General features: G+C 35.4%; 1 protein-coding gene across 1 annotated transcript; it reads left to right on the forward strand.

The window, feature by feature from the left end:
* Positions 1 to 716: 716 nt before the first annotated feature.
* Positions 717 to 15,412, forward strand: LOC145604602 (alpha,alpha-trehalose-phosphate synthase [UDP-forming] 1-like). The gene is made up of 18 exons (XM_081660503.1): positions 717 to 1,118; positions 1,851 to 2,166; positions 2,284 to 2,381; positions 2,504 to 2,892; positions 3,634 to 3,751; positions 3,877 to 3,978; positions 5,138 to 5,288; positions 6,352 to 6,440; positions 8,070 to 8,118; positions 9,201 to 9,301; positions 9,968 to 10,155; positions 10,955 to 11,072; positions 12,011 to 12,190; positions 12,402 to 12,527; positions 12,646 to 12,733; positions 12,820 to 12,950; positions 13,054 to 13,152; positions 14,879 to 15,412. Exons 2-18 carry the CDS (start codon positions 1,860 to 1,862, stop codon positions 15,263 to 15,265), a joined length of 2,721 nt encoding a protein of 906 aa, XP_081516629.1. The 5' UTR covers positions 717 to 1,118; positions 1,851 to 1,859; the 3' UTR covers positions 15,266 to 15,412.
* The last annotated feature ends 5,479 nt before the right edge of the window (positions 15,413 to 20,891 follow it).

Consider the following 20,891-nt stretch of genomic DNA (forward strand, 5'->3'; position numbering starts at 1 on the left):
TTGTAATTTTCTTAGTTTTTTTTTTTTTTACTCTTCTTAGGTTGTAATACTGTTTTTCATTAATAGAATCTTTTGTCAAAAATAAAAAAAAAATAAAAAAAAGAAGGATGGAGAGATTTGGAATATGAGAGTGAGGGATAGCTCAAGTGGTTAAAGTTTCTCTTCCGGTTCCAGGTGATCCTGGGATTGTATTATCATACATAAATCCTCAAATTTCATTAGATATGTATTGTGTATATGTGTTTAATTTAAACTTTGGCTTGACATTATAAATAAATTAAACTATCTAATAATAATAATAATAATTATTATTATAATAATCCATAATATTAATTTTTTTTTTTGAATGGAATAGGGAGGGGTGATTTCATTAAATAATAATAGCATAATATTAATTAATAATAAGCGATTGGATGGAAAACGAGCCGTGTCAATTTATTTATTTATTCTAATAGGTTTAATGTGACATAATCAACCCAATTTAACGAGTATGAACTATATAACGAATTGTGTATTTGTGTATACCCACCTTTTCGTTTTTTTTTGGGTGAAGAAAGGGGGCAGAGCACATAAGACCTTTCGCCTAGCTATTTCACATTTTTATGGCAGTATAATTACCAACAATCCAACATAGTAGAACAAATTAAGCAAAACCAATTATACTAAAAAAGAGGGGGGTTTTTTTTTTATTTGACCTAAAATTAGGATTTTGTTAATCAAAGTTCCTAGAATGGAAAATGTATACGTCACATAACAATAACACACTTCCCAGAACACAATCAATTTTATATTTTTATTCAATTCATTCATATAAAATCTCCATAAATAAAAATAAAAAAATAAAAATGGTGGTATCTCATGCATGGCTTCTTTCCATTGGAACCGTATAAAGCTTACACGAGGATCCCATTTTCTCTCATATTATGTTTATGCTCTCTTCTTTTGCTTTTTTCTCTGCCACCCCAGATTCTCTCTTCTTTTTTTTGACACCCACTAATTTATATTCGCTTCCCAATTCTTGAATGTTCTTCAATTTTTCTGGGGTTTGATCAATTTTTCAACTTTTGTTGAATTGATCAAACTAATTTACAGCAATTTCTGGCGCTTTGACTCATAGGGTGAGACCTAAATTAATTTTTTTTGGTTGCTTAGTTTTTTGGCATTGTTAATTTTATATTATATGCATTTTTTTTGAGGTGGGTGTTTGTTTTTTTACTTGAATTTTAATTTCTTTTTTGGGTTATTAGAGGTTTATATTGGGTGTTTGTTTAATTGGGTATTGTTTTATAGGTGTTTCTATGTGGTGGGTATTTGTTGTTTTTATTGATCATTGGTTAATTACTTAATTACAGTTAAATTTTCAATTTTTGTTTTTAAATTTCATGAGTGCTGTAAATTATGTTTTGTTTCAACTGTATATTTGAGCTTTTTATTGAGAATATTGTGATAGTAATGATTCCTTATAGACTTGTCTAACGGGTGGAGTGCAGAGCATATCGAATTATTTCGGGTTTGGATCATTTTCGGGTTATTTTAATTAACAGGAACCCAATTAATTGGTTTTTTAGTTTCTTCTGTCTTTGTATTAAGGTCTTCTTGTACGTGAAAACTGATACTTGTTGAAAGTACAAGAGGGCAAACTTAATTGGGTTTTCAAGGATTTCTTGTGTGCTGTTTTTCATAATTCATTGCAGCAGCTAAGTCTTATGTAACAGCCTCTATATTTGATTGTGTGCTGATTTTGGACTAAGATAAGATATCTGTGAAAGCTGAATGTTCATTGCTTTAGATTATAAATGTAGTAATTTTCCTAGTGGTGAGCTATATATTATATTCTTTGTGGGTTACAGATTGAGCATATGCCTGGAAACAAGTATAATGGTAATTCGAATGTACCGTCGAGTAGAATATCCAGGCTACTGGAACTGAGGCAGCAAAAGAGAACAATTAGGGCTAACAATGAATTTCCGGATAACAATAGCCCCGAGCCTGGTGGTGGGCATGATTTTTCGCATGTTGAAAAATACTTGGCAGATGCTGTGGCTGGAAGTCCTACACAAAGGCTGTTAGTGGTTGCTAACCGTTTACCGGTATCTGCTGTTAGGAGAGGTGAAGACTCTTGGTCATTGGAAATTAGTGCTGGAGGGCTGGTTAGTGCTCTTTTAGGTAATCTACACTTTCATTTTGATCAGTGTCAATTCTGGAATTATGTGCATGGAACTATATTGTAGGAAGCTTCCTGAAGCTCAATTATTTATTAGAATTTTGAATGATATGCAAAAGGTGTTAAGGAATTTGAGGCAAGGTGGATTGGATGGGCTGGTGTTAATGTTCCTGATGAAGTCGGACAAAAAGCTCTCACTAAGGCTCTTGCAGAGAAGGTTTGTTATTTAGACTGATTACTGGATCATATGTACTACATAATTTTCTTTGTGAGGATTCCTTCTGCATGACATTTAGTGTTACTGTGCTATTCCTTATGAGCTTTCTCATGTGATTGCAGAGGTGTATACCTGTTTTTCTAGATGAAGAGATAGTGCATCAATATTATAATGGTTACTGCAACAACATATTGTGGCCTCTTTTTCATTATCTTGGTCTACCTCAAGAGGATAGGCTTGCTACCACTAGAAGTTTTCAATCTCAGTTTGCTGCTTACAAGAAGGCGAATCAAATGTTTGCTGATGTAGTAAATCAGCACTATGAAGAAGGTGATGTTGTTTGGTGTCATGATTATCATCTCATGTTCCTCCCAGAGTGCCTAAAAAAGCATAACAGCAATATGAAAGTTGGATGGTTTCTCCACACCCCATTTCCTTCCTCTGAAATCCACAGAACCTTGCCATCTCGTTCAGAATTGCTCCGTGCAGTTCTTGCTGCTGATTTGGTCGGGTTAGTCATCCTTTTTATATCACTATGTTTTGTTAATGTGCTGTCTGTATATATCTTTTACATGCACAAGCTTTTTTTATTGGTCCATGTCATATATATCACAAGTTTGAATCTGATCCTAGTTTTATATCATCTACTTCATCCGTTCTTTTTAGTTCTGTTCGTTTTGACTTTCAACACTATTCATAAATTCTATAGTAAAAAATCTATCCTGGCTTAGTGCAAAAAACTGTATATTGGTAAAAAGTAAGTGTTTTTAGTAGCATAACAACAGGTTGATATCTCTAGATTTCATCATTTTAGTAATTTGGGGAGTGTTAATGCTAATTTGAATTATATATATATGTAGTCACAAATAGGTCATTTTGTCAAATATATATATGTAGTCACAAATAGGTCATTTTGTCAAATAGTTGTTATACATCATTGGTTTTAAGGGGAATATACGTCCACATATTCAGGGATAGGGGGTGTTGCCTTGGTAATATTATTAGCTCTGACTGTGTACAGAAGTTCTACAAATATCTGGTAGTAGATTATATGTTCACAAACAGACAAACTGGTCTTCTGAAGTGGTGCAGTAAAAAATGTATTTTTTGACAGCAGAAAATTATATTTGGGCATCAACTGGATACTTATGTGTACATATTGACTTTAGTGATTAAACTATTAAGATTCAACATTTAAGTTGCATTACTGTTCAAATTTTGTTAACTCTACTATTATTGTTGTTCCTTGCAGTTTTCATACCTATGATTATGCTAGGCACTTTGTTAGTGCTTGCACTCGTATTCTTGGGCTTGAAGGCACACCTGAAGGTGTAGAGGATGATCAAGGCAGATTGACCCGTGTGGCTGCTGTATGTTCAAGCTATATGTTTTTTTTTATTAGCTTATTGATTTAGAGTTGGCTGTTATCATGCTTTTTTGATATTGCCTAATTTCATTTTATAAAATTTTTATTGTTTCTGTTGATAATTTTCAGTTTCCTATTGGGATCGATTCTGATCGTTTCATTCGAGCACTTGAAGTTCCTCAAGTTCAAGAGCATATCAAGGAATTAATGGAAAGATTTGCTGGTCGGAAGGTAAGTTGTCTATTTTGAGCTCAGTTCAGTGTCTTCTTGTGAAGTATCATTTATAACATTTTAATTTTTTGGCGACTTCCAACTCCTGTAATTTTCTAAATGACTTGATTAAGTTAATGAATTTGTGTGGAATCATCTCTATTGTACTACAAAAAGAGTATCAAGTGCAGCATAAAGATTTGATGAAGTATGTAATAAAGAATTGTTGTATAACAAGGGCGTTTACTTGCAAAATAACATAAGCTGTTACAGAGTTATAGAAGAGAGCTATGAAGTACAATTTTTTGTAGACAGAGTAGAGTCCAGTAGACAGCCTCATTTCCTAGCATAAGCTGTTATCTAGCTTTAGGAGAGAGTTACAATCTGATTGGTTTGATCAGTTGATATCATTGGCATCGTATAGGTGTTTCATGTTAATGAATAACCAGATTCCACGTTATATGTTGAGATTCAGATGTCTTTGATGTACAACAAAGAGGAATTACTTAAATTTCATAAGATGATTGGTGAGCTTTTGTAGACAGTTTTGGATAAATCCTCCATTTACTAATTTTGAAGATCTGTTCTGCTTCCACCCGCCTTTTTTTGCCTGAATGCTACTTGCCAACAAAATTGATTGCTTTTTTTGGTGGTAGAGATAATAGTCATTGTAAGAAGTTGGACTTTTTGTGTTGAGGATGTCATTGGATTATAAAACTCAGTCTTAATCATACATTCCTGTCACAAGGCCAGTGTTACCTGGACCTCTGGAATGCAGTATGTCTGCTGCATAGAATGGGTACAGGAACAACATTCACTGCCCAGTTTAGTTAACTTTCTCAAACTTATACTAGTGTACTGTATAATGTAATAATTTAAAATTTTCCGATCATTACTTGGGGCTGAGTGGTGGGGGTATATGTGAATCAGATAACACCATGCCAGACTGATAATGTCAATTGGTGCTGCAAAGGGCTAATCAATACTTTGGTGCAGTGTTTATAAGTCTGGTACTTAGTGCATATGTGCTAATCTTGGGACCTGGTTTGTAGTATATTTATGCCAATCCTAGGCTGCTACTGCTTATTATCTTCTTCCTAATCGTCTATTTGAATTGTGTCTATTTATCACTATGCTACACAAGTTTTCATTCTAGTGTTATATGATCTCACTGTGGCAGGTAATGCTAGGTGTTGATCGGCTTGATATGATAAAAGGAATTCCACAAAAGATACTCGCCTTTGAAAAATTTCTGGAGGAAAATCCTTACTGGCGGGATAGAGTTGTTCTTCTCCAAATTGCTGTTCCAACAAGAACAGATGTTCCTGAATGTAAGCTCCTGCTCTAACAACACCTCCCCTCTTCTCCCACCTCCTACGCCCCACTTAAGAAAATAAAAAAGTGTAAATATGCATGTATGTCTGAGGGCACTTAATATACACAACATTACGTGTGTGTATCTCTCTTATAGGAAAATTTGTCACAAACCACCTTGTAATTTTGTTTTGTTTTTTTTTAATTTTTTTTTATTAAAACAAATATGATTTCAAATTTTTTGTCGCCTTTACCCAGAATATGGTCATTGACCCACTATTCCGGCGTTGACCCCTACATCATCACCCCACCACCGCCACCTGCTCCAGCTTTGCTGCCCTGCCAGCCGCCAACCTTAAACCATCCTCAGCGGCCCAAAACCCTACACTAACCACCCAAAAACCACCCACCCACCGACCTGAAAACCACCCTAACCACTCGGAAAACCACCGCTCTCACTCCATGAAGACCACCATACAACCACCTCTTCCCCTTCCCCACCCACGAAACCTTCTTCCCTCTCTTTTTCCTTCTCGCATCTCTTTCGGTGGGGGATGGGGAAGGGGTGACTGAGGGTCTCGGGGTAGCTATTGCATGCAGACGTAGGAATCATTTTAATGACTTGAGGGGAGGGGCGGTGCGGTGCGGCTGACGGTTTTGCAGGAAGGGAAACGGTCTAGGGTTTTGGGGGAAAGGGAGGAGTTTTCTAGAGTTTCGCTGGGTAGGGGGGTAAGGGGAAGGGCAGGTGGGGGATGGGGATGGGCGGCTGGGTGTATAGGGGTAGGAGAGGGGTGGCAAGGTGGTGCTAGGCTAGAGAGTGGTGATATCGGGTTGAAAGGGTGGTTAGGGAGGCAAAGCCGGTGTAAGTGCGGTGGTGGGGTGGTGATGTAGGGGTTAACGTCGAAATTATGGGTCAACAAGCATATTCCTGGTAAAGGTGGTCCTGTATTTTTGTAATGTTGTTTGATTGTTATCTGTACTCCATGAGTTTCGAAGTTGATGTTTTTTATTGCTCCATGACTACATTCTGGTGTGTATTTTTTTATCTTCTCTCTTTTTTTCTTATTTTTTTTTTTGCAGATCAAAAACTTACGAGTCAAGTTCATGAAATAGTTGGACGCATTAATGGGAGATTTGGAACTTTATCCCGTGTTCCTATACATCATTTGGTCTGCTTTTAAACCCTTAATATGTAGTATGATTTTTTTTTTTTTTTTATTTTTTTTTTTTTGTATGTAGTATCAATAATACTTTATAAGATGCTTGAGTTACCATGGGATTTGGGATTATATCTAATCTATTTCCTTAATTATTATTTTCCAATTTAACCTCTGAAAAGGCTTTGTTTTTCTGTAAAAATGCAATGTTTGTGCCCTTATCTGGGGTAAAAAATTTATTTACACCTGCAATATCTGTGTAGTATTTATTTTCATTATTTGATATCTCTGTATGATTTATATCATTTGGGGTTACCAGGAACAATGTAATCAATGTTGTACTATGTATTGAAGCTTTTTGTTGGATTTCCAGTCCTTGATAACCATATTGTTATTGTGCTACAGAGGATAGAAATTTTTACATTGCTGGTTTCTCTAAATGAAATTGAATTTATTCTGACTATATATATTAGAATGGGACACAAAAAGAAGCTGCTTGTTTCTTAACTTGGTTAATTACTTTGATATGCTTTCCCATAATTCATTCTCTGTCTATGCTGTACACCATCTATGTCGTGTAGGTTGTAGTTTCCTTACATTGTCCTATGATTTAGGACCAAAATTGAGAAGTGCTTCTTGCTTAGATTCTGTTGTTTGTTACCCCATTGAACAAAGTGAAGTTAATTGGTTTAATAGATGATACTTGTGAAGGCATCGATGACTAGGTAAAACTTTGTAGGGATACTTTGGAATTGCAATGAAAATCTTATTAAGTTCAGTAGGTCTAAATCAAAGTAATATGAGTATGACCATCGTTCAGCTAGAGGGACAAAATCAAAGTACTCAAACATACAAGTATATCTCAAATGGACACACCTTGCTTCGTAACACACATGAGCTACCCCTGTCAATCCTCTCGTTAAAAAGTGTTAGAGGAGTTCAGAGAGAAAGAAAAGAGAGTGTTGTGAAAGTGATGTACTGATAATTTCCTCAAGTAAAATGTAAAAAATTTTTGACGTGCCAAATGTTGGTCTATCTACCGCCAACCTTAAGTTTGATATCTCCTAAATCTTCAAATATTGATTAGCCATTCATATGTTATCACTTGTCACACTAAGATTTCTCTTTGCATCTTGGCAAGTGAGAAATTTCTATTACTTGATGCCCTCCCCTTTGGTTAAGAAGGATACGACTGACATCTTCTTAAGCCTTAGTTCATCTTAAAATAAGATATGACTTTCTATAAAGATTGTCCATTGACCACAAACGTGTACTAGCTGAAGCTAGAGTAGCAAGCAGTGAGCTACTGTGCTCCTGTGTATACCTAGTCGATGTGATGTATAGTTATGTGCTGGCTAGGGTTGGGTGTTGCAGTAACTCACAACTATGTGCAGGTTAGTGTTCTGTAACATACATAAACTTATCATATGGGGTGGTTATAATACTATTGATTGGAATTTTGGAAATATTAAAACTTATGTATCCACTCAAGCATACATTTCTGTATGTCTCATTTTTTAAAGGAAATTGCTGGGCCTGTGAAATCTCTTTAGCCTAATTTGCTGGATACATCTGTGGCATATAATTATTCTGCCTTTAGTTTTTACTCAAAGCTGAAGTAGGTGTATGATCTATTTGCAGGATCGTTCTCTGGACTTCCATGCCCTTTGTGCTCTATATGCAGTGACTGGTACAAGTCTCTTACTGACATCTTAAGTATTTAAATTTTCTTGGGTTGAGACTGGTACAAGTCTCTTACTGACATCTTAAGTATTTAAATTTTCTTGGGTTTTTAATTTTTTGGTCCACGTTTTATCCTTGTGTTTGTTGAGGTTTTTATATTTAATATTTGGTTGAGAAGCCAGATTTTGTTGCTAAAGTCTAAGACTTGCTGTACTATCCTGAAACATGGTTTACAGTAATTTGGTTGGCATGGTTGACAATCTTGACTTTGATAGAATCATCTCGCCTTCCTTTATGATGACTATTCATTTAGGCGTACTTTCTGCCCATCTCTTACATAATGTAGAGCAGGACAAGAAATTCATGTGTATAATGCACCTTTACAAGTGAAAAACTGGGACTAAGGCAACAGTCGAGGTTCTGTTTTGCATTCGTTTAACATATTACACTTTTAGGCAGAATTGTTTTTTAATGTCAACTTAGGTTTAGCCTGTCATCTACAAATTTGTAATTATTTCCATAGAACTTTATAAAACACATGGTGCTACGAATGGCTTAATTGAAGATGAAGATCAAGAGAAAGGCATTGTTGATGCAGTTGTTCAGATAAATCTGATTTTATATTTCAAGCACTTGAGAGTATTGAACTCTCCCTATACTAAATAAGATAAACTATAAAAATGCAGCAAACCAAATTGCTGGTTACTTTTCCTTTCTCAATTTCCTCCATATAAATCTATATTCCTTCTTCTTTCTTCCTTAATATATTCTTAGCTGTTTTAACACTTTAACGGGTTTGCTTGGTCTGGTTAGGACCCTGAACTCACAATAATATACATGTCTACTATGTCTATCTTGCTACTTATATAGGTTAAAATTGATCTATATCTAATGCACAACCATGCTACGTACACTTGATCCTCCCACCCAACCCTGAACATCGATCAGAAGTATATTTATCTCGTAGGTCTAAGAAAACTACTGCTAAGCTATTAGCTCACATGGCACTAGGGAGTAAGGAGGATCACTTTTCTGTACAAGCTATATCAAGTTTCAGCTACCGTCTAACTACAAACCATTTCTTCACAGATGTAGCACTGGTCACTTCATTGAGAGATGGCATGAATCTGGTCAGCTATGAGTTTGTGGCTTGCCAAGATGAAAAAAAGGGTGTGCTCATTCTTAGTGAGGTAATTCCTAAGATTTGTAAAGATACATAATATTATATGCATGCCTCATGTACCAAAATGAACCCTGACATTTCATTTTACTTGAAACAAAGGGGATGGACACTTCTGACTTCTGAGGTTGATTTGACCATTTTAGCAGAAATTAATGTCATATCAAACACATGATTTTTTTTTTGTTGGTTAATAGTCATTGAATTTCAAGTATAAGCTTATGAGGGATGAAATCTCACATAGTCTAAAAATTAGTCTAGTTCTGAATATTATCAGTAATGAATCTAGCGATTAGCCTCTGAATATGTGCCTCTCAGCTGTATCACTCGTGTATTGCTTTGCCTTTCTTTAACTTAATTCAGACACTCCAATTTGATCTGGTACCCTCAGAAAATGCATGTTCGAGCACGGACACACACACACACACACAGAAGGAGAAGTTTATTAAAAAGAAAAGGGTGAGAAAAAGATATATTTTGAATCTAGTCATGAAAAAATTTTGATGTAAAAATATACCTTGGAAGTTTGAATTTACCAATCGCTAAACCGAGTGACCTGCCAATGTAGGCATTATAAGAAAATGCTTCCCTTATTCTTGATAGGCTGTTCCCAAAGCTATGTTCCTTTTTCTCGTCCTTAATGGCTGAGTTCAATTTTATTCGTTTATGTGGAAAGTTTGCTGGAGCTGCACAATCTTTAGGAGCTGGAGCTCTTTTGGTAAACCCGTGGAATATCACAGAGGTAGCTGCTGCAATTGGTAAAGCCTTAAATATGTCCGATGAAGAGAGAGAGAAAAGGCACCAAATTAACTTTTTACATGTTACAGAGCATACTGCTCAGGAGTGGGCTGAATTTTTTGTAAGGTATGTGAATCTAGATTCATTTATGCTTTTAGTTTATTACTAGTGTAAAATTTCCATGGGCATCAAATTCATTCATTGTACGCTTGCAAATTCATCCAATTACTCTAAAGATGAGGTGGTGAAAATCTTTGTTGTTCGATAAATACTTATCATTGCCCTGGTAGGCTGGTATTTGTAATGATGTTCTTCACACTGATTTCTTTGACATGCTGCATTCCTTCTAGCTAATGTGCTCCAAACTGATGCATGAAATAAAAGAAACTCTTAATGAAGTTTAATGAGGGAAAAAGGAAGAAGAATAGAGAAGGTTCAAATGAAGTTATAGTAAAAACAAAGGACCTCTCTATCTGTGACAAATTAATGAGTTTTATTAAGGATTTTTTTTTCATGGTACAGGCCGTTTCCTGGGAAGATTGCCCTTGAATCTGCCCATGTCAATGAAATAAGAGAATGGACGGATTTTCTGTGTTGCGATGCTTTTATGGCAGTTATGTGATGTTTGTGTTCGGAGAAGAAAACTTTTTCATGCTTGTGTTCTGATTTGTTGTGGGACAAAGTAACATATTTGGTGTTGTTATGCGCTAAGATGGCTGGGGCTTTTTACAAGTTATTCAATTAGGGAGATACAAAAGTTTTGGTTTGATATGTAATTTTGGTTTTGTGATTAAAGGACAGCTTGTCCTCTTTTCTATACTTCATTTTTCCAGCTGTTAAAAAAGAAAAAAGAAAATTGGGAATTTGAGCTTGCTAAAATTCTGACTTGATTGTTAATCATTTTAACTGCTGCGGTGTTTTGTAGTGAGCTGAATGACACGGTTGTAGAGGCTCAATTGAGGATAACACAAATTCGCCCTGTACTTCCAGTTGACTGTGCTGTGAACAATTTCCTGAATTGTAGCAATCGACTACTGATACTGGTATTGTACAGTTTGCATTTTGTTTACACTTTCCTTTTTGCTTAATTTCACTGCAAGTTTGTTTCAAGCTGTTTTTGCTAATTGGATCGTCATCTGTACATATTAAATGTTAAACACCCTACACCCCACTTTTAAGTACTCGTTTCTCATTTTTCACGAGCTTTAATGCAAATGGATAAAGCAAATAGATATATGCCAACTCATTAAATTGTTTTGTCTTATGTGCATAAGTACAAACCAAAAGGGACAAAGTACAGTGCAATCATTACAAAAAGGAAAAGTGGGTGGGAATTTTGGGATATACTGAAGAATTAAATTGGGACATCCGGGTAAAATGTCCGAAAAAAATATTCTATTAAAAGAAATTGGCACTTAATATTGGGACACCCGAATGCCCAATTTGGAATACAAGCACTTCATAGTGGGACGTAGGGAGTATCATACAACTGTTCTTACGTTCCTTGCTATATATATATATATATATATATATATATATATATATATATAGAAAGGGCCACCCATAGATTCAGCTTTCTTTTCTCTAACTTTTCACTAGAGTTTAATGCAGCTTTTTGTTTTTGATTCCAACCCTGCCACCCACAGAAATGGACGTAATTAATAAAAGCGCACTACTTTTTCCTAAGTCAATTGGAGGTGCCTCACGTGTCGTGTTTTCAGAATGCTATTCTTTTGTAGTCAATGTTGAAGTAATTTGTCTATAGACCTTATGAGTAATGGGAATCGTTTGCTCTGCATCAAGAAGAATTAACTGTAGAGTACCTTTTGGGGTATTATTCAATTATTTTTATGATCTTTATTTAGAGAGGTCCATCTTTTAATAGTCCATCTCTTCCATAACCATTGGATGTAAACAGATATTTAGAAATTATCATTGAGCTACTACAGCTGACCTAACTGTCGTGTCTTCTTAATTTCAGGGATTCAATGCTGCATTGACTGAAGCAATTGATACTCCTGGTAGAAGGGGTGGAGACCAAGTGAAAGACATGAATTTTAAATTGCATCCAGAGCTGAATGGTCCTCTGAGTGTGCTCTGCAATGACCCAAAATCGACAATCGTGATCCTCAGTGGAAGTCGCAGAATTGATTTAGATAATGTATTAACTTATCCTCAGATCTTTTTTTTTTCTTTTTTTTTTTTAAACTTTATTTTCCTGCTTCTTTGAAATGCTTTGTAGTCTAACTAGAGTAAACTTTTATCCATTTTGCTATTATTTGAGGAACAAGTTGTCATCATGTTAGACATGAGATTGGACATGGTTCTTAATCCTAACATGTATATTTCTGGTTATTATCTTATTTGTCTAGAATTTTGGAGACTATGACATGTGGTTGGCAGCAGAGCATGGAATGTTCTTACGGCATACAAGAAGAGGAGATTGGATGACGACGATGCCTGAGCATTTGAATCTGGATTGGATTCCCAGTGTATATGTACTGCCTCTTGTCCCTGCCTCATGATTGAAAGTTTCACAGAGTCTTCTGAGCTCTATATGTATGTATAAAATGTCTAAATTCTATAATCACTTCTGTTTGATTACTGTTTGTGTAGCATGTGTTTGAGTATTTCAAGGAAAGAACTCCTCGTTCGACTATTGAGCTTCGTGATACCTCCCTTGTATGGAATTATAAATATGCTGGTATGTTTGCCTTCTCTTCAAAACTTATGTTTTTTTTTTTTTTTTGGTTGTTGTTGTTAATGTAAACTATGATTCGGCTTCTGCAGATTTCGAGTTTGGAAGATTACAAGCAAGAGATATGTTGCAGCATCTTTGGACTGGCCCTATTTCAAATGCATCCGTAGAAGTTGTGCAAGGTAGTAGGTCTGTTGAGGTTCGACCGGTTGGTGTTACAAAGGTGATTTTTCTTTATTTAAAAATTTACCATTGCTTTATTGATATCCATTTGTGGGAAGGCATTTACATATATATAATCTTTCCCATTGTGCTTCTTAATGCAGGGCTCTGCTATTGATCGCATATTGGGTGAGATAGTGCACAGTAAACCATTGAAATCACCAATTGATTATGTCTTATGCATTGGTCATTTTCTTGAGAAGGTAAATCCAAATCTTTGATCCCAGGATTTTTCTTGGTTGCTAACTGGGGAAAAAAAAAAATTGTACTGAATTTTTAATTTCTTGGGTCCTAACTGCCCCTTCATTAAACCTTACTGTTCAAGAGATCCTACTTTGTACTATTTATTAGCTTTCCAGCAGTAAAACAGGATGAGTGTGATATGATTTCATGTTCAACCTATTCTCTCCTAAGTAATGATAGCAGGATTGAATCGACTTATATCACATACCTCGTATATTAATCTTTCAGTAACTTCTCATATTATAGTTTAAACGACTAAAGTAAGTTACACATCAAATGAGCTGTTATACTTGGAGATGTCTAGATGAATAACAGAGGTAACAAGTTGCTCAGTGCCAAGTCTATAAGTACATTGTATTTGTTGTGTTACTCTTTATTAGACCATCTTTTAAGTATGATAATTGATTTGCTTAAAGCCAATGATCTCTTTTTGTGTGTCTCTTTTTTTTTTTTTTTTTTAATCAATTTGCTTAAAGCCAAGACACACAAAAAGGGGGTGTCACTATGTGAGGTTTGAAGTTTTTATGGGAACAAGTTGAGACATTCTTTTTGTTTATCTATATAAGTATATAACATACATCACCATAATGTCAAAGGCATTGGCTATTGAGTAAGGACCATGCAACCCCATCACAAATGTTCTTAGTCTCTTGTAAGCTTATTTAAAGAATGATTTAATTGACCTATTTGCCCTTTTATGCTTGGTCAGTGAGGTTTAAATGCCCTTATTTGATACGTAGAAGTCTACAAGTAAACCAAAGTTTTAAACCCCCAGTCAGGAATAGGTTGATGGTGCAGACGTGTCTTTGTAGAAGTTAGGGTTTCAACATGCACATGCGACAGCAAATTCTTCCCAGTTGTCAGAAAAGTTCATTGTATCTGTAATTGCAAATAGAAATACTAAAAAGCATCAAGTTATCTTAAGAAGTCCTATTTTTGAGGCTATTGCCACCGACTTGTTCTCTGATTTCACAAAATTTTCCTATAATAGGTTTTAATAATCTTAGCTTCTTTCACATCACTCCTCGATGAGGACATCTATTCTTTCATGCCTCACTTTTCCACCTCCTTCCAATTTTTTGGATAGCACCAAAGATGAAATTTGTGAGCACTCGTGTTCATTGTTTCTTTGTCCCTCCATTCTCTCTCACACGTTTATATAGCTTACCATATTCTTTCATGCAACAAAGTATGATGGGGACTACAGGAATAGTTCATGGTTGAACTTCCTTGCCTATTTACTAAGGAAATTCACTCCTAATTCCTCACCTATTAGTGTTAAGAAAATTCACATTTATGTATTTCTTCTCTAAACTCCTTTTAAGTAGATCTGAAATAATTATTGCTTGCAATCTAGCATGATTGCTTCTCATCTGGGCGAAACTGTATTGCCAACGGATATTTGGTTCATGTTTCATATATTGTCATTTTTCTCTTTACATTTACGCTGAAGACTAAAAATGCAGTTGTGGGCAACTTGTTATCCATACTATGATACAATTAATGTTTCCATTTTTAGAGTCTTCTCTTACGTGCTATATTTGATGGAACCCTGTGTGCATATATTTTCCTTTTTTTTTTTTTGTTGAATTTGAATTTAACATTTAAATTCAAACTATGCTCCCTGGCCTTCAGATAATAACATCATTTACTGGAATTAATTTGAGATGTTATTTGGTTGTCCAGGATGAAGATGTGTACACATTTTTTGAGCCAGAGCTTCCCTCTGACAATGGGAACCACCCAAGAACGAAAGCATTTGATACTTCAAAGTTTCCTGAAAGACCACCACCAAAGCCTCCAGCCAATAGAGGTGGATCAAAAGCATCGCATGGAAAGACCCAACGTTCAACCCCAAACTCAGAGAAGATGACAAATCATAGCAACGGTGGGGTCTCACGGAAGCAATCATCAGAGAAGACCTCCTGGAATGTGCTGGACCTTAAGAAAGATGACTATTTTTCCTGTGCTGTCGGGAGAACTCGGACCAGTGCTCGTTATACAATAGGATCTTCAGATGACGTCGTCTCATTTTTAACAAGATTAGCTGAAGCATCTTTGTCCGTATCATGAACTTCAAAATCCTGACCTTATACCCTAGTCTCCATTCTTTTAGCGCTGTTGATTCTTGCTACCTATAGGCATAATGAATAATTAGAATGATTGTAGAGCCTAGTACAAGGCATGTCTGACAGTTCAAGAGTTGCTAACTGATTCTAATAGTCATGAATTTCATAGTCATGAATTTCGATTATCATCTTGTATCATGACGACTATAACTCACACTATTTGATCAATCTATATTAGAGAAGCACTTACCCTTATTAAAGATGTTTAAATACAGTGTGCCTACAAAAAAGAATACGAAGTATTACGTATCAATTTGAAGGAGAGAATATGGAAGAAGCTGAATTGTGAAAAGAGAAACTACTATCAAAGCCGGGCAAAGAAGTACTCATCCAGGTGGTGTCACAGGCAATTCCTACATACGTATTCACGCTTTACTGTGTTGCTTTTGGTGGTGGTCAAGCTCGGAAGGCCAAGGGTGGTCTCAGATTTATGGACCAGTACTTGAATCAAGTTTTACTAGCAATACAGGTGTGGCGAATAAACAATGAAGGTGACTTGTTGCTGCATAAAATATATTGATACGAAAAGCAATAAGCATTAAGGAAAATCAGAAGCCAAAAAGGATTAAGATACTTGGAATATCATAAACACCTTACATAGTTCCATTCTAAGATACTAATTAATACTAATTAACTTAATATACTGGAAGATAGTGAACACTGATGTTCTCATCATAAGGGTTCATGTTGAATGTATCATCAGCATGAGCAAGTACCTTGGTAACAACCTCCTTGAGCTCGTCTCTTGGATAGTCTGTATTATTCAGGCAAGCCATGATAAGATCGTCAACTTTGATACTGTTATCATGACCAACATCGCCGTGATACTGAAACCAAAGCCATATATCTTTGATTTTAAGGTTAGAACCAGAAGAGTTCAATTCCAACTCCATAGGCAAATAACAAAACTTGGATCGATATTCAAACTTAGCACCCATTTCATGATTGGGATTGTCTTCTTTATGTAATGTCAGCCTCCCATTATTACCTATGTCTTTACTCACAACTGTCTTCAACATTTGCTGAGGATTTCTGTGTTTGGAAATTATGGGGAACAGCGAAAGGGCGGTACCATAATGAAATTTTAAGTGACGATATGCAGCTTTTGATCGTTTTCGTGCCTCCAATAATCCAATTGGTTGTTGATTGTTATTATTATTATTGGTAACGACGGTAGCATGATTGCATGAACAGAGATAATGTAAAAAAGTAATCTAGTTTTGGGCTTGAAAGTTACTTGGGAATCCCATTTAAACCAGGAGTCGTGGGTGGTGAGGTAATCTGCAGCCACATTAGGAGGCGGGAGTTGCATAGCAATAGACTCGAGTCGTGAAAATTTAGTCAAAAACTGTATCCTATATTTAGACCAACAAGCCTTTAGTATTTGATGGAACAAAGAGTCAATGATTGCTTCCACAAAGACACCGAGCACAAACCAACGCCTTCCTCGGCCATCACCTAGCATGTCCTCGAGTTTGTCGTGTATATAATTTATGAATCGGCCTCGCATACCATACAGAGCTTTGTAGTTATCAGGATAAAGTAGCGACGATGGCAAGGTAAACGAAAGTGAGGTGATTGTTGGGATTAGGGGATGAAATTTACGGGAGGCAGCCGTGCAGTGACAAAGGGTAACAATGTCGAGTTTGCTTAAGATTGTTACCATTACATCACTTGGTAGACGGTCGAATTGGTCAGTATCATCAGTCATTGGATCTTTCGATTTCATAAACCATAGTCTAATCTTTCGTAAACTATGGTACAGTGCCATTGATACCACTAATCCTCTGCTATCATAACTAGGCTTCCCATCGATATGATATGATATGCTAATTATTCCTATATGTTAGATTTCGGGAAAACTCCTTAATCTGGAGTGTGTACCATTGATCAAATATATAGAGTTTACAACGCTAGGCCTAATTACATTAGGAATCCTAGATACGATAAACATACAAAATATATATTAAATATATCCTTATCTGCGACAAATATTATCCTAAATATAATATCTATCACACCCCCGCAGTCGTAGCGGGAGGAGGTCATACGCTAAGACTGGACCTAAATTCCAGAAATAATTCTCGTGGTAGGCCTTTAGTGAAAATGTCCGCAAACTGATATCTAATAGGAACATGCAGAACCCGTACTTCCCCCAAAGCAACCTTTTCTCGAACAAAATGAATGTCCATCTCCACATGTTTGGTGCGTTGGTGTTGTACCGGGTTGCCAGAAAGGTAGATAGCACTGACATTATCACAATAAACAATAGTAGCCTGCCGTAGAGGACAATGTAACTCAAGTAATAAATTACGAATCCAACACGCCTCAGAGACAACATTTGCGACGCCTCGATATTTTGCTTCCGCACTCGACTTAGACAAAGTATGCTGACGCTTAGATGACCAAGACACGAGGTTGTCCCCAAGGAAACAACAATAGCCCGAAGTAGAACGCCGGGTATCGGGACAACCTCCCAAGTCAGCGTCAGTGTAAGTAATCAATCGATGAGAAACAGTAGGATATAAATGTAAGCCGTGATCAATGGTACCCTGAACATAACGCAAAATGCGTTTCAATGCCTCATAATGAGGTTCCCGGGGATCATGCATAAAAAGACACACCTGTTGTACCGCATAAAAAATAGAAAATTATTATCTTCTTTTAGAATTAAGAAATTTTCAAAATTCAATTTATTATGAGAAATTAAGAAAAAGAATGGGAAATTTGATAAAACAAAACGGAACCGATGGGATTAAAACAAGAATCCTAAAATATTTTATTTTATTTTTTTTGAAAAAAAATATCTATAAAGACCTAAATATTACTTCGTAATTTAAAACTGTTAGACGAGATATATATACATATACATATATATACATATACATATACATATACATATACATATATATACATATATATAAAGGGTTGTTTTTTCCCGAGTTTTTGGAGAGTCATATAAGATTTAATTTTCATAACACGTCATGTAAAGTTATAAATTTTAGTTGTAGCCTAATCAAATAGAAGATTATTATTTTCTTTTAGAATTAAATAATTCAAATAATGTCCCTAAAAAAAATATCACGTAAGCAAAATTGACGAATGAGATTTTTAAGTTTAAACTAATTAAATATAAAATATTATCTTTTGATATTAGGAATTTTTTAGCACAAAAAAAAAAAAAAAAAAAAAAGATGTTTTAAAAAATTTAAACAAATCGTGCCTCGCACGGGCTTCATCTAGTCAGATCTAATATAAAGTACGCATTTTCAGCCACATAAGAAAAGATATTATTTCGACCAAAAAAAAATGTTAGATTAATAATGTATTTCGCAAATTCTATGCTACTCCTAGAGTACCGTATGCATGGTACTCCAGGTTTATATATAAAAAAAAATTAATATATAATTGTTGTTATTTCAATTTATGTATATGTTATTTTAAAATAATTATATGTTACTTTATATTTACATGTTGTGTGTGTGTGCGCGTTTTTTTTTTTTTTTTTTTTTTTTTTTTTTTTTTTTTTTGCAACATTGATCTTTTTGCTATACTCGAGATTTATACACTCATGTTATTTTGATGTGAACCTCTTATTATTTCAATTTATATATAGGTTATTTTTTAAATAAGTACGTGTTATTTTAATAAATGCATGTTTTTTTTTATATATGATGTTAAAGTAAATAAGTGAATAACATATTATTTTAGCAAAATAACACAAGGTTTTAAGCAAAATAACATAAGACTTAGGAAAAATAACTCAAGAATATTGGATATGGAGTAGTGGAGTACCGTGATGCAGGAGTATATAATACTAATTGTATTTCAACCAATAATATTTAATGTTGTATGTACAAAACAAAACAAAAAATATTTTATGATTAAATTTTATATATAAAAAAATTATCATTATTTAAATTTAAACAAATTTATCAAGGCAAAACGCCTCAATACTCTGAAATATGGCTTGGGTGAACTCATCACCCTGTACTAAGAGACATAGCCAAAAGACCGTGAAGTATTAGCTTGGGTGCACTTAGCACCATAAATGAAAATTTCCGGCCAAAAGTTTCATATCATCATCATCATTATTATTATTATAATTATTATATTATTATTATTATTATTATTATTATTATTATTATCATTATCATTATCATTATTATTATCATTATCAATTATCATTATTATTATCATTATCATTATTATTATGATTATAATTGTTATTGTTGTTATTATTGTTGTTATTGTTGTTATTCTTATTCTTGTTATTATTCTTATTCTTATTCTTATTCTTATTATTATTATTATATCAAAAAACAAAACCTACAGAGTCAAACAATTTACAAGAAATTGGTGGGGAGCCGAGATACAATCTGGGCCCCCACCCCTCTAGCTATAGCGAACCTTATCCTGCTGAAGATGTGAGTAGCTGCACGAGCACTAATAACCTGAGTCTTAGCGAAAGCCTGAACCCGCTTTAGCAACGCAATAACATCCTTTTCTAATTCCCCCAACGAAGAAAATATGGATGACAAGGTTCGAACACTAGACCTCTTGAAGAGAGATTATTGTCTAACCATCTAGGTTGTTGTTGTTGTTGTTGTTGTTGTTGTTGTTGTTGTTGTTGTTGTTGTTGTTGTTGTTATTATTATTATTATTATTATTATTATTATTATTATTGTTTCGGGATATTTTGTGATCTCCTCGGATATTGGTCACGCTCTTCAGGCAACGAGACACGGACACCTGCAAAACAACGAATATTCCTTTACCGGAATATTCGCCTCCGACGATCAAGTTAGAGATCGGAAAACGGAAAGTTTAGAAAGAGAAAGTAGAGAGAAGTTGGAGCTCTTTAATGCTCTTTTTATGTTATGTCACCATCCACCCCTCCCATCATAAATGATTGGGGTATTTATAGCGGTGGGAACATATGCCCCTCTAGGATTTGTACCCTAGAATTCCGTGACGTGATTGGTTGCGCAATCAGAGAGCGCCACGTGTCATAGGGGGCGCCGTTTTGCGGCTTTCAAGGATTTTCTCGGGATTTTGGCCTGATGTAATAAAGGCCTTTTCTCTTGTTGATTCTCAGATATTCTTTTAGGACAACTGACACGTGTCATCCTAACATAAGGACACGTGTCGCCCTCTCATAGGGACACGTGTCGCCCTCTCAATGGGCCACGTGTCACTATGAGATTAGGCCACGTACCTGGGGTATTTTTACCCTAAACATTTGCCCCTCAAAGGGGGTGGCTCTTACGCATACTGGCCGCCTCCTCTGATCCTCTATCTGGACGTCCACATACCCTGGATTGGACTTATCTTCTATCCGCCTTGGACGTCCACGTACTCTGGGCTGAGCTTATTTTCTAGCTGCCCTGGACGCCCACATACTCTGGACTGGACGTCCACATACTCTGCACTGAGCTTATTTTCTAGCTGCCCTGGACGTCCACATACTCTGGACTGGGCTGGAGAAAGGGGCGGACAGATTGTGTCCGTCCATTAAGGTGGCAAATGCCTTGGACCGCATATTGGGTCTTTTCCCAAAGCATCGGCTT

This window comes from Chenopodium album, chromosome 22 (genome assembly GCF_948465745.1).
Source record: "Chenopodium album chromosome 22, dcCheAlbu1.1, whole genome shotgun sequence".
Lineage (NCBI taxonomy): Eukaryota > Viridiplantae > Streptophyta > Magnoliopsida > Caryophyllales > Amaranthaceae > Chenopodium > Chenopodium album.

What these genes read in the sequence shown, in the direction of transcription:
- LOC145604602 (XM_081660503.1), top strand. Translation starts at nt 1,860, where the DNA reads ATGCCTGGAAACAAGTATAATGGTAATTCGAATGTACCGTCGAGTAGA. An exon ending in CTTGCTGCTGATTTGGTCGG is followed by an intron (nt 2,893 to 3,633) that starts GTTAGTCATCCT and finishes TGTTCCTTGCAG; the next exon opens with TTTTCATACCTATGATTATG. An exon ending in ATTGGATTCCCAGTGTATAT is followed by an intron (nt 12,528 to 12,645) that starts GTACTGCCTCTT and finishes CTGTTTGTGTAG; the next exon opens with CATGTGTTTGAGTATTTCAA.